This window comes from Lissotriton helveticus, chromosome 8 (assembly GCF_964261635.1).
Source record: "Lissotriton helveticus chromosome 8, aLisHel1.1, whole genome shotgun sequence".
Classification (NCBI taxonomy): Eukaryota; Metazoa; Chordata; class Amphibia; order Caudata; family Salamandridae; genus Lissotriton; species Lissotriton helveticus.
Genome location: NC_136069.1, coordinates 202,296,000 through 202,311,038, shown reverse-complemented (window position 1 = coordinate 202,311,038; position 15,039 = coordinate 202,296,000). Strand labels below are relative to the sequence as shown.

General features: G+C 44.1%; 1 protein-coding gene across 3 annotated transcripts in view; it reads right to left on the bottom strand.

Annotated features, from left to right (window-relative positions):
• The window catches only part of RCAN1 (regulator of calcineurin 1), a 285,308-nt gene that overhangs the window by 14,382 nt on the left and 255,887 nt on the right, over positions 1–15,039 (bottom strand). For all 3 annotated transcript variants that reach the window (XM_078656913.1, XM_078656914.1, XM_078656915.1), the window contains exons 2-3: positions 11,933–12,106; positions 4,351–4,510 (exon numbers count right to left, since the gene is read on the bottom strand). In XM_078656913.1, coding sequence (XP_078513039.1) covers positions 4,351–4,510; positions 11,933–12,106 — 334 coding nt within the window. The remainder of the gene's footprint in view (positions 1–4,350; positions 4,511–11,932; positions 12,107–15,039) is intronic.

The window sequence follows — 15,039 nt, the reverse complement described above, 5'->3', positions numbered from 1 at the left end:
ACATGTGTGCACTTGCTTTATGTTTCGCTGACATCTTCCTGTACTGCATTGTTCATTTAACTCTTGTAAATGTTCGTTTACAGCACTGACATTGTTCCACTCAGTGCTTTCTGTACTTTTATAGACACACATTTTATTACTGACCTTAATGCCATATCCAGTCTTTAAGCCCCGCACCCCCCCAACAAGGCCTAAAAGACACTGAGGTGACAACACCTGGCTGCTAGGAAGGCAGCTTCTCTTACCCCTCTTCCAGCCCACCAAAGCCGGATGTGAGGATGGCACAAAGGCTACAAATTACCCCCCCCCTGCACATATTCGCACCCTCCCCATTGCCCCCACGACATGAAGATCATGGCCCAGCAGGGGATAACACTGCTTCTGGACAGGCAGGCCCCACGAGGCAGGGGACCAAGGCGAGAATGCCCTAAAGGCCAGAGTAACACCAGGCCTCCAGTCTCTAATTGCAGCAGGTCAGGAGAGAGCGCGATGCTGGCGCCTCATTAGAGTGCCATGGCCTGGCTGGGATTAGGGAAGACTGTAAGTCTCTTGGGCCAGTTTGCAGACGCCCAAAAAAAACGGCCCACAAGTGCCCCTGGAGCACCGGCCCATCGGCCAATGAGTGCCCACCTTCCCAATCCGACTCTGCCGCATGGATTGAGGCCGTATATTGTTTCGAGGCTCGAAACAATATACGGCCTCAATCCATGCGGTGAGTGACTTCCGATTTCAGTAAGACTTTTCAACCCTGTCCCGCCCAACAAGTACAGCCCATGGGAAAATCATATGAAAGTTACTGGACCCGCAGGGTGAGTCACTTGGGTAATCTATGCAACCTGAATTAATGTACTTAATCCGTAAATGGGTCTCAAGATTGTTTGATCTTGTTCATCTCGCCTGAATGGGTGGGTAGGCCTCAATATAGCTTGACCTGATGAACTCTGACTCGCCATAGTGAGTAGGCAGAATTATGCCACTTCTGGGATTCTGTTCTTTCCAGTTATGGGCAGCAACAGCGCCTGCATGAATGGGAGGGAGCTGGTCTCCGATTCACACCTGTGCCCACCCAGCGAGGGGCAGGTATAATGATGCAACAAGCCTACATTTCAGGGGCTACGCTTGGCTCAGGTGTGGTGGGGAATGTGGAGTCAGGGTATGTGTGACCACATACAAATTTGGGAGGGGGGGGTGTTAATTCGGAGTTGTGGATGCAGTGGATGGCCTTGAAGAAAACAATGGCCTTGATGCATACAGCAAGTGCATTCCTATTACGGATGGGACCTTTCATTCCTGTTCCGCCAGTGTTTGGCAGTACTCCGCATGGAGTTGCAGTAATTGGGGACTGTCTCCTTCAGGATTGTGCCAGCAGCTGGGTGTTTGGGATGGAGTTGATCATGGATCCACAGGATAGACTGGTGGAAGGTGAAGTGTTGCAAGGGAGACATGAGGACAGAGAGGGTCAGGGCTCCGCTGGGTGGGGGAGGAGAAATAGGGTTCATAGCTCACGCTATTTTTTTTTCTCTCTTCGTAGGGTGTGTGAGCAGCATCGTGAACCATGGAATGGTGACTTAGATGGTGGGGATAGCTGTTTTTCTCTGGGCTACTAAGAACGGAACAGCAGATCGCTGGACAGAACTTGGGAATGCCAAGCACCGGACATGAGGTGCTCTGGTGGGGAATGAGTGGGTGGAAATGGAGTTTGTTTTTGCCAGTTTGTACGACCATGGTGCATAAAAGGAGATGTCCCGACATGTATGTTATACATCTGGGGGATGAATGATTTAGGCCAGCTCTCAGGGGAAACGCTATTGCAATTCATGGATGAGTGATGTGGTGTTCTTCAGATGGAACCTGGCGGGGACTCGCTTGGGATGGTCTGAATCTGTGCCTTTGCTGAGGTGGACGGGGGTGATGGCAGCATGATATGTGAACACATTGTTCCGGCAGCGCAATGTACACGCATAAGATTCATATTCTCATAAGCACATCTAAATACACACTCGTGGAGGGCTACATGTTTATATAGTTCATTGGTAAGAAAGATTCTTTATTAAACAACATTTAGCGTCATTTTTTCTGTTATGCAGAGATGGTTAATTATAATTTTGCGTATTGGTAAAAATTGTTTAGCTACTCTAAGATGACGCCCATACACACAGAAGTAAGACCACAAACAGTTGATTTAGTCCATTGTCTATTGCCAGTACGCTGCTTCAGTTTTTAAACTCCGCGCTCGAAACGTATTACACGTTCGGTGACGAGAGCTTCATGGTGGTGCAACGCCCTCCTACCAGTTCGGTGAGTCAATAATACGCACTGGTTTACTACTATCTATCTTTGGGGTTCTCGGTTGGAGAATTAATACAGGTTTTTTGCCTCCATAGTCTATTGCTTTACCGAAAGAAACTCACTGGTGTATATCTTCACACTCCGACTGCTTAGGATCGATTCCACTCGAGTGCAGGTATTCGATTACATTATGCAGTACAGTATGGCATTAGAGAGAGGTAGTGTCAGTAGTTACAGGTTGTCTAGCAGTTTGATTTCTGTACAGGGTGTCAACAGTTCAGACCACTATACATTGGACATCTGGTTTATCGACTATGACAAGACCCACTGAGCACCATGCTTGGTGTAGACATTCATAAAGGTAACTAGAGACATGTGAAACGTGATCGAGGCATTGGTCAGAGAATGTCTTGCATTTTAATAACATAGTTACTTCTGTGTTACAGCTCAGGTCGCGATAGTGTCCTGAATTCTATTCAGAGAGGAACTTGATTATTTCTTCATGTAAGTTTGCAGTTAATTGCACTTCTTATGTCATTGGGTCTTTGATCAAACTTTTGAGTAATTTCTAGCACTCCTTTGGCCTCATCATTCTTTAGTTGATGCACATCATGGTCCGCGGTGGCTTGGTTTCTCTTCTGTTTTTTCTTTTAATTGGGCTATTAATCGGATTCTGTACTACTTCCACTAACGCACTTCTTCCTATTGCCATTTGGCAGCACATTAGGAGTTACGTGACTTGCCTTCTCTGTACATTGTTTATTACAAGATTTACATATTTTTGTGTACATCAGCTCTTAAAATTTGTTTGTATTTTTTCACACTTGACCCTGAAGAAAGGATGTTTTAAGTCCCGGCATAACTTCCGAAGAAGATTGGAAACTGATGTTGATTTGAACACTATTAATATGTTTCTATGTGTATCTTTTGGTTTTCTGTCTAACAACGAATCAAGGTGGATTTCGTTGAGAACATGTGTATATATAGCCGAATAAGGGCAAACATGTCGATGTTCAATTAATGAATCACAAGTGTTTCAATTTTGTTCATGATCAATTTGTGTAATTTTGATTAATCATTGTGGAATAGGTGAATTAATGTATTAACAAGCTGTGCATCCAGTATACAAATGAACATTCACTTGCACACTGATGTTCCCATTGAGGCCATGAGGATGATCTATTGAGCATTGAGAGTTTTTGGTCTGGCCAGGGATATTAAGGTGGCCGGCTCTAGGGGCGTCGCAGAGGAGAAAATGGGATTATTTTGTTACAGTGGGGTACACCTCTCTGATCTGGGACAATGCTCAGGTGAGGGACCTAATGGGAGATTTTAATGAGAAGTTTGGTGATAACGGAATGCAAGGTCATTGTTTTGTGGTATGTTTGGGGTGGGGCAGTAAAACTGCCTCCGGTGTTTTCCTGGGTGGCGGTAGTTGGGGAGGTGGAGAGTCAGATGCGGGCGTATCCACCCTTCCGGCGGGAGGGGAGGAAGGGAGCATATGCGAAGGAAGACGGTGTGCGGGATGCCTGGGACAGGACAAGGAGGCTTCATTGGAGGATGCTTGGGTAAAAGAAGTGAGAAAGAGAGGGGGAAAGGAAGGAGGTTATTGAGAGAAAGGTGAAAGGAGGGGTGAAGCAAGATGGGGTGGCTGAGGTGAAAGCTGGGGTTGTAGAGAGAATAGTGGGAAGAAAGGGTTTACGTTTAAAGATGTTTTGATATTCTGATAAAATGTTGTAGTGTAGTGCATGCAATCCTGTCCCAATAAATGGCCTTTACACATCATGGAGGGCAGTGTCTGATGACCTCGCGAGGGGCGGCAGGTCTCATTTTGGGCAAAAACTTCAAGCAAGCGGGTAGCACAGGTGCCCGCGTGCTGGGGACCCAACACCACGTCTACAATTGCCTTGGGAAAATCTCCTGCACACTCATGCACCCACCCACTACTCCCCACATCAAAATACATCCTACAGGCTCCAGTTAGAGAACTAACAGACGAAAACACCAGTCACAAAATGGTAAACATGGCTAAAGGTAGGTAGTAATGAGAATCTAGTTTACCAGGCCCCATCTTTGATATGGCGTACAAAAGGTCATAGTTCACCACTGGCGTGGCGTCTTCGGCTTGTTTCCATCCCACAGGTGGCGAGGCGGGAGGTGAGATCAAAAACTGCTTCTCTGGATTGGGTGGAGCCAGTCGGGAACTTCCTATGTGCAGCGTCTGCCAGGAAAAAAACAATGTGGATTATTATTTTTAAAATGCACGTTAAACTTTGGGTTAGAAAATATACAACTACAGAAATCTGACACAAGGTGGCAGTATATACCAAGAGCAAGAATATGTTCTTTTTTTTCCTAATCGCATTATTGTTGCTTAGAAGTTAACCCAATATGTTCTCGGTACGGCGCTCACAAGAAACTGGGGTGAACTTCTCAGTTATTTAAAGGAACGTGACAATGAGTAAAGAATTACACCTCACTTCGTTTTACTAATCGCAGACAATGTCCTATAGCCTAAAGTAATCTGTAAACAAAAAAAAATTAAATGCAAGTATCCGCCATTTTGAAATATGTTTCATGGTAATCCTAGCAACAGTGAGCTGGAGAGTTGAAAAAGCCGCGTGAAAATTAGGCATGGTTTGGAAAAAAGAAAAAAAATCACCGCAAAAATACAGTCAATAAGTGTAAAGAAAAACACTCAGAAGAGGATCCTTAGTTAAAGCTAATTAATATAGTTGCAGGACCAATTACAAAAGGCTTCGGTGGGCACTCGTCGGTAGCACGTGCGATTTGGATATAAAAATTGCATACTGGGACTGGTCATTCGAGTCTATTTATCAGTTTAAATAGTTTTCAGCTAATACAATTTCCTGCAAATATTTCTGGAAAGATACAGGCCATCGTCAAAAAACATGCTATAACTAAACATAGTAGGCACAATTTGCAAATGGGAGGGCACAAAACAACTTTCCTTATTTTTATTGCAAGATAAACATATATTTCATTGTTCTAAATCCACATGTTCTAACTCTGGGTTGTCCAGTGTTGGTGCACTAGCAGCAGATCCATGCCAGATTTTGTGGATATCCACATGAGCTAAATATAGATACTGTAATCTAAAACTGAGTCGCTTACATAGTATTCAGAAACGTGGCACGGATTAGCCCATGGTGGGTAAACGCCGACTACCATACCCTAACTGGATCCAGAAGAAATCGGTTATAAATAATTGGCCAAATGGAATGTATTGCTAGAAGGGACGGAAAGGTTTTACTATCCGAGCAAACTTAAAGATAGTGAATGTATTTGACTTTTCAGGTCTGGCCTAGGCAGTGCTAGCTGTTCAGCGAGTCTGTTTTCTCAAAAATGTAATCGGATGTATACATTGGGGCAGTCCTCTCATCCACTAGTCTGTTCAAGAGCCATTCACATCCTGCTGCTGCCTACTGCAACATACAGCATGGGGCAATGGGTCTGCCCACATAGTCTATGTGTCTTGCACTGATCATGTCACAACCGTCTGTAAAGGAGCACACTTTAGAGCCAGGGCTGCTTTTCCACTACTTCATATGTATAAGTCTGCCAAATTATATTTGTATATGTTTGCAAATAAATGCATTCTTTTACATGCTTGCCAAGGCCAGGCCTATTTGCTTTGCCAATGCTTGTTTATATTTAAGCTCTTTTGATTGACATAACACTCAACAGTGACAATGGAGAGGAATTCGCAAAAGAACAACCCACATTGACAGTTATTCAAATAGCAAATGATACCACCCAAGTATATCATGTCTGGACACAGGACCACCACGGCCCACACGCAGTAAGCAGTTCCCTACACGGTGTCACGTGACAAATCATGTCCTGTGAAAGATCAAGTTATCTATTCCAAACATAACGCCTCTGTGTCCATCAACAACCTCTGCTGATTGAATCTAGTCTTCCATTACGCAGACCTGGAATCAGTACCTTCCTCTCATAACCTGCTGCGCCCACCAACCATAACAGTTTGTGGCAGCAACAAACATCAAAATTAAACATTATCAAATGCCCCACCAATGTTTACAAAAATGTGACTAAAAGGTTCTAAGGATGTATTTTTAACTCCATGTCCTCGCTTTATGTCTGACGTATTTGCCAATGGCGACTGCGGGCATATGACGGGTACAGCCTAAGTGCCTCCCTGGCGCAGTCCAGATTTAGATGAAGCTCTCTCCGCCTTGTAGGAACTTGTTTTCAGCCAGGCGAGCACGGTGAGGCCATTTGCACTGTAATGGTAATAGCTATGTACACTTATTTTAAGTAACCATAATTACCACCATAATTACAGTTTTGCGCGTAATGCTTTCCTTTCTCTGTCACAAAATGTTGAAGTCAAGGCCGACAAGCCCTGGAAGGTCTGGCATTACCAAATGGGGTCACTGGGACTCGCGTGTAATTATGAAGAGTAAAAACACCCTGGCGCTAGTAGCATTGTGCAAGAATTCGGTGAGTTTTTGCACACCCTTTACAGCCTGCAAACAAGAATGAGCATAATTTGTGCTCAACTCTTTCTCTGCACTAGTACTGGTGCACATTGTGTTTGTTCCAGTTTTAAAACTACCATCGTAGAAAATGTATCCAGTTCTCCAAATGTAAAGAGTGCACTTTAGAGATTCTGGGATTATGGATAGCAAGATATAAACCACAATCACTGAATTAATAAATATGTTCTTAACCAAGCTCCGTCTGATATTTTGTATCTAACAAACATACATGCTGAACACAAAAAGGCGGAAAACCATAACATACATCTGGGGCAGAACCCACAGTGCAGGAGCAAAGGCAGAGACAAATATACAATTGGGGCCTCAACCATAGTACAAGAGCAAAAATAAAGTTATAGGGTAAGTTAACTCTGCGCCTGATTCACAAACTTTTTCTGTGCTCCTTAGTAAAACACACGTGTGCCATAAAAAGAATGAATGATAATAATGTTGATATTCTTTTTAACACAATTACATTTTGTTTCGTTTTTAGATTATAAACAGCGCTTCCAACGAAAACCGTCAATTTCTCACAATTGCAAATAGATAAGACAGAATGGCCCTGCGCGATCCAGTGAACAGCCAAACGTTTTGATGTAATTGCAAACACTTTCCAGGGAGTTTATGAACTGGGGGTCTAGAAGAGGGTTGTTCGTAGGACAAAATATTTTCATTGTGGGGAAAAAAAATGTATGTGTAGGAGTACAGCTAGAAGGTACATTTATGCCTTTTCTCTGCTGTTTTTTTTGCAAACTGGGCCTTCTTTTGTTGCTGCAGACAGGAACGAGGATAGATTGTGTGGCCTGGCTGAGGTGTACCACTGAACATCGGTTAAAAAAAGAAAAATCTATGTGACAGAATATCGAGGACAGAATATCAAAAATAAAATATTTACAGTTAAGTAATTCCACATTTTCTCTTCCTAACTCCACATATATGCACCGACGCAGTACGTATATCTTCAGGTACGCAGACGTAGAGTTAGGAATAGTAAATCTATACTTCTCTATATGCACGCACCTTTCAATATTTTGTCCCTCAATATTTTGTCCTCGATGTTAGTATGCCACGATATTGATATTCAGAAGAACAATACTGGCAGGACTTCTCATACGTTAGTAGGTCCCTATCTGGGGCAGCATGCATATGTAGAACTGTACCTAATTAATATTCAACAAGAGGGAGGGATTCCAGAGTATCATTACAGACAACAACAGCCAGTCTTGGATTGACTGTATCATTCAACTCTGCAGCGGTGGAAACATAATTATGCTGATACTTAGCTATGCGTTATTTCGTGGATCTACGTCCAATCTCTCTCATGTCCTTTCTTACAAACACACACCCTGATCTGTTCTCAAGGAAAAACACCTCAGAAGTTGAAACCTTGCTCTAGAGTGGATGCCGAATGTAGGTCTGCAAAGGCTGAATGCACGCCAGATGCTTAGGCTAATCTGAGACAACGTAAAGGAGTCTCATTTCGATTCATTGTATACCCTATGTGGATCGCTGAATGATTTTTCCTACTTGGACCTGTGACGTTCATCCATGCCCCAGAGCGGTGCTGGGCAGTATGTGTCCTACCAGGGGCGGCTCCTTCGCTAAGGCGGAGGAGTGTCAGCTCGCTGCTTTAAAGCAGTGAAAAGGAAAAATAAATTGATAATAACGGAACACTATTATCACTTTATTTTGAGGAATGCATTGCAGCCACTGCAGCCAGGTTGTTAGTGTAGGAGAGTAGGATCTGCTTCTTATAGTTACCCCCGCTTCTTACTGATGTTTCACTGTTTTCAACTTAGTCTGGCTGCGATCCTGCTATTCAGGACCCCAGCCTAGCTGCTTTCTCTTATAAACGGATTGCATGTACTTTAAGTAAACTCCAGATTGAATTCTGGGGTACCCTTATAAGTCCCTAGTATATGGTATACTATGTACCTAGGGCATAGGTACCCCAGAGGCCTCCCAGGGGCTGCAGCATGCATTATGCCACCCGAGAGGCCACTCAAATTGATACCACAGGTCTGCTATTGCAACCTGTGTAAAGTGGTGCATGCACCCCTTACTTAGATATAGGTCCACTATATCTACCTTATCACTGTACATATAAACCTATCAATCACCCCTATGGCAGGCCTTATCAATCATGAAGGCAGGGTGCTGGGTTTTATGTGAGAGGGTGCCCATGCATGAGCAGAGCCCCTCTGCAGCCATCGGAATCTATTCTCCGGGGTGGTTCTGTGATGCAGCCATACCATATACTCTTACGTGCATTATAACCTTGCAGTAAATGCCAACTTTAAAACGGCTGCACAGAAATCTGTCGTGTTTGGTGTCAAACACCTTGGAATCAGACATATGATTCCACCCTCCTAGATGGAGAAAATGACAACACCAGTACACCCGGTATCACCTTTCTCGACCCTGGCATCACAAGATGGATGCTGCCAGCCACAGACACGAGTCTGCCCTCCAGCTGCTGGACGAAATTCAGACAGGGGAAGGCTGGACAATAGGTTTCCTGTCACAGGGAGGTGTAACCACCTCCCAGACAGGCGTTAGTGTATTGGGGCTGGGTGGGTGCACTCTGAGAGTGCTTTGATGTCTGCACTGGGGCACATTTGGTGTCCCTGTGCCTAGTCCAGCTCCAACTGGTTGCAGGAGCCATTTGGTCCTGCTCTGGCTTGAAACTGGACAAAAGACATGGGTGTGGCCACCCCTCTGTCCTGACCCTCCCATAGGTGGGTCCCCAGAGTTTGTCCCACTCCTTCCTTGGGCATAAAGTAGGAACTCCTGGCTACAGGACTTTAGATTTACCTGGATGAAACTCTGCTAAAGAAACCAAGTACTTTGACTATCTACACTGCGTTGGATGACTGAAGAATCTCCGTTTCCCTTGGAGTAAAGGAGTTACTCCCCTGCTAAGTAGGCACCAAAGATGCATCTGACCAGTTTGCAACTCCGAAGTTCCTGAGGAATCTGAAGACTTTTGCAATACAGGAGGTGGGTTTCCAAGTGTCCCCGAGGTCGACTAATGTGCTCAGCAAACCTGAGACCCGTATCCCTCGCGGGGACTGTGCAACCTGCACCACTGGGCATCCTGTCCATATGCAAAAGCATCTGCTTTCCTTCGACCCCTGAAGCTGTGCTTTGAGCTACTTGTAGTCCAGACCCCGAGCAGTGATCCCACTGAAGATTACTGGCCTACACTCCACGAGTGTTCCGTGGGCTGGCATTTTGTGATTCCTCTCGAGGTCCCTTCACAATCCCTGGTCTGTTGGTCCCTGTGAAGGCAACTTTAACTTTCAGTGGGCTTACCTGGTTGCTCCAGATGTGCCCTGACTCTCCTTCGCTTGGGGAGTCCCCAGGACCTTGCTGGTACTCCCCAAAGCATCTTTTCTCTGACCTCGTGGGTTGCAGTTGCCAAGGCTTGTTGGTGTTCAATCCGGACACTCACCCCCCCAGCACTCGACATCCTTCGTGGGACAGCTCGCCTGTGGACTTTGGTCATCCTCGACGTCTCCTGGTCCCAGTGGCTGCAGAATCATGCTTCACCTCTTCTTACCTGAAGCGCCCGACATCGGTGGGCATTCGTCTACCGAGCCTGTGGTCACTGGCAAGTGACACAGACTCTGTCACCTCTGCTTTCAGGTTCTTCTCAGCTTCGATCCAGACTTGGATCACACCGGACACTTTTCCTCTTCACGGCAGTAGCATCACGCCATTGAAAACTACGAAGATTCCTGACACCATTTGACACCTATGCACCTGGCTTCCCTGGGTTAGGTAACACGAGTACTCCGGTGCTCACATGAGTGCTGGCCGTAGAACCTTCTAAGTTTGAAAGGGTTGGCTCAAAGTCCTCTCCTAAGTGTCCTTAAACCTTAAAATTCCAACCGCAACATTCCCATAGAGTTGTACGGAGCTCGCAGCTGTGTTCTCACACTGTGTCACTACCTTGGGTGGTTCCATGGGGGTCCCATTGATTCTACGCGCTTGTGGCACTGTGTCTAATCAAGTCGTGGTTGTTATACCATTTTCTTAGTATATGGTTTGGTCTCCCCCTGAGGCCCACTGTGTATTGTGCTATTTACTGTCATTCTAGCAATTTAACATTGTGTGCTTTGTTCTCTAATCTCACAAAGAGGTTAGTAGAGAGTATTTAGTAATAAATACATATATTTTATATATACCTTGTGTGGTTCTCCTTTCATTTGGTAATTCAGGAGGTTATAGACTGTTAAAACAAGCTGCTTTACATTCCTTCGAGACTTAGCCTGAATGCTGCTCTCCACAGCTACCACTAGGATAGCTTTCAATAAAGGTGGTATTTAACCTAATCATCAGTAAGGGTTGTTTGAAATGGTACAAGGTGCCCACTATAACTAGTGGTCAGCATATACCAGGCCAACTTCTCACAGTTAGGGCAGGCCGGGCTCCCTGATGTTGAGGGAGGAGGAGTGGTGGCTGCACCTTAAGTGCTTATGAGAGGGCCGGCCAAACCATAATGCGCACTTTGCATGTTCTCCACAGGCTGTATTTTACAGACTAGACTGAGAACGTGCCTAGCCGCCAAGTCCCTCTCTGAGCGACAAACCAATCACAACACTGCTGTAGGGCAGCATTGTGGTTGTTCATGCGATTCTGGGAGGCTGTGTGCTTCCTGGTTCCTTCTGGGGTAGAGTGGGCGACGGCAACCACAAGGTAAGTTTATTTTCTTTTTTTTATTTGTTCCCCTCCCCCCTCATCTTCCAACAACCCTGCGACTGTTCCCTGCCAGCTGCCACTGTGTCCAAGTAACGTAAAGGCATCTGAATGCCTCTTTTAAATGGTCTATTCTTCCCCTGGTTTCCATCCTATACACTGCCCAATGTCCTTAGGCCTCCATTCACAGGGTTCCTTATGTGCAAGACACATCATATTGAATTGCTGAGGGTAGATCTTTCCAAGAGAGTCAATGGCTTTTCTGAAGCATGGCCTCCACACCCGAGCATGGGGTTTGCGCCTATAACTTGTACCTTAGGCATTACAGGCAGTCAAACAAGATTACCAGAAAAGTAACAAATCACTAAAGAAAGAAACAACAACACGCGGCAAAGCACAATTCTGCAAAAACCCACCTGAGCAAAATACAGTTTCATTTCCTTGCCTAGAAATTCGGTTTTGTGCAGCTGGATTCGGGCCTCGGCGGCGGAGAGCGGGTTGCTGAAATTGATGCGGACACGCTTGAAGCTCTTGAAATACTGGAAGGTGGCGTCTTCATCAAACATTCGAAACAGAGATTCAAATTTGGCCTGGAGAGAAAAAAAAGATCAAAATTAAGAAGCAGCTCTAGCCTTTTACTGTCAAAATAGGTATGAAAGTTAAAATCCCTAGCAGGTAATATATTTGCAGTCTACAGATTTGCAGTTTTCTTATGTTATAATCATTAGAATAAAAGATATGCCCAACATTGTGCTGAATCCATACCTGTATGTTACAAGTAGAATACCATCCTAATTTTTTGCATTATTGTTTGATATCCTAAATGTAGCCAACTTCCTGTATCTCTGTATGAGAAGTCAAATGATTGGTCAAACTGGAACAACCTTTGTGGCAGGGTTAGCACATATTGAGGCACCGCCACGTCTATTGGCATCATAAAGGCCAGTGCAAGGTCTACTTTTAAAAGGATATAACAGATCCTTGTGGAAAGGGAGGACAACAGTCCCTTCAGCAGATACCGCCCCAAGATGTACATAAAAGCAAAAGGAAGTAAAAACATTGCCATACATCTAGATTTTATAAAAGTCTACTGCATTTGTGAGAAATATTAAATATTTTCCAAATCTAAAACATCCTACTGTTGTTTTAGACGCAGATTCGAAATGCAGGGCTGTCAAAAGTATGTGCCACAGACTAGGGCCTATTTCAAGATAGGTTTTTATCATAGGCTTATGGCAACTATTGCTGACCTCTCCTCTGAATAAAGATACTGGATAGACACTATCTACAATATGTGAAATCAGATCGACTTGCAGAGATTTCGAATTATTAGACGAACATGATGTGCATGGCAACTGGAGACATGAAAAGTACACATTCAAGATTTGGGGAGTAAACTTAGAATGGGAGATCTACAAATGTAAGACAGAAATTACTCAACATCTTGTTGTTTAGAAAGATGTAGGTTTTATTTCATCCCTTCCTTTTACAATGGGATCATTTTTATCAGCCCGTTAGATTTGGACTCCTCGGTCCATTCTATCAAAATCAAGTGGTCCAGGCACTTTTTGCCTAATCTGGACTGAAAGCAAAGGATTTTCTAAGGTCAATTCAGACCATTTGGTTTGAACATGCAGAACCCATACAAAAAGGAACTAGTCAATCTGATTTTCCCAATAGCTGAGAACATTAGTTGGGGGTTTACAAAAAAAAATCCACTCCATTAAATGTTGTTCTTCAGAGAATTTGCCAATGCCAAGAACATCACTCAAATCCTGGATAGCCTATCGGGTGATTAGCCGCACTTTACAAATCCTGATTGATTGATTGATACAAGATGAAAAGCAAAATGCAGCTATAAGCTGGTGCTTGAGGGAAATTTTCCCAAGGCGCACAAAAGAGTAATTTGTCTACACAGCATAAAGAACGTGCACCAAAAGCTACTGGCAGATAGCATCTTATGGATATAAATTAAAGTATAGAGGCTCTAATTTGATTTAAAATATATTAGGAACTACATTCAAGAAATGAAAGACACAGGAAACCACAGTCTCTCAATTTAGTGTCAGTTAAATGAGGCTAGCCATCTATTTCCTCTTTCAGTGGAAAATAGATGGGGTTTTCTGCACAGTGGAAATGGTGGTAATTTCACAAAACAAGTCTGTAATATGTTTCTAGGTTTCCACATACACACGGAGGCAGACAACAGACCTGGCTTGTTGGTAACAGTCGTGACCAGCACTGAGACGTTCAATCACTTGTACTTGGTGACGACACCACAAGACTTTGAAATAGCGTCAGTTCTGAGTTTGTCTTAGCTCCCTATTCTTCACCCTAAATCTACCTGACACTGATAAGATAGATCTAAATATATGTGACATGGCTACCATGTACCCACGTTTCCCTGACAACCCATACGCACGATGAGAATGAAAAATGTATTCTGAGCTGAACCAATTCTACAAATTGAGTAGTGCCTTGTTCTTACTAGAAATCACTGAAATTGGTTTTCCAGATGGGGAGCTCTGGAGGTCAATAATAATTAAGTTTTCTTTTTAACGTTGATGTTTATGAAATGCAGACCGAGCCAGCAGTGTAGCGGAGTGCTTTGCATATACCATAAGAAAGGTAGGTCAGAGTGGCGCAACATTGTAAGGGTACAGCATACAATGGATGGAGGCGGGAAGAGCAGCGGAGGCAGTATTTAGTCAGGTACATGCAGCTAAACCAGTGAGTCTTAACGATTTTTCAGAAAGATAGATCTTTTGGCGTGAGGGATCTGGTTACAAGGCCTGGGGGCCAAGCAAGCAAAGGCCTGGTCTATGGTCTTGCTTTCTTTGTTTTTGGAATTTCAAGTATGGGGCCAAATTTGCCCCTTGTGAGTCTTTTCACATCTGTGGTCTGGAGTTTGTTCTTTAGGTCCAGACATTGTGGGTTCCATGCACTTCTTTCACTCACTGTGCCATGTTTGTGGAAAGAACCATGTTTACAAGTCTTCAACAACACTAACATAGCATTCACTCTATGAATGTGCAACTCAAATAAAAAGAATTGTTAGCCTCATCCATTTATGATCACAAATATTTTTGGCGTGAAACATTTAGTAACTCCATATCTCACTCCAGTCTCTTAAAAATTAACCAAATTACTCCAGTCTGTGGAAAACTAGCCCCAGACTGCCCGTCTGACTATACACAACAAAGCATGCCTGTACACTTGTGAAAGGTTCTCACAGCAAACCCAAGCCACAAGCAAAATAATATGTGAGTGAGCACAGCATCACCAGAAGCGCAGAGGCCTATGGGAAAATAAGTACACGGGCCAATGTGTGCGACTGCAAGGCATGTAATGCTAAAAATATGTTACATGCCAAACACGTGGCTGACTCTTCTCCAGCCAAACTGGCTTTTCCAAGGCACCAGGCTGTCCGATTCACCGACATGCTAGTCGTCTTCTAGATACCACTAAAATGTATTCACTTTTATCATCACAAAGTCCTAACCAAGGTTCAGAATAATGCAAA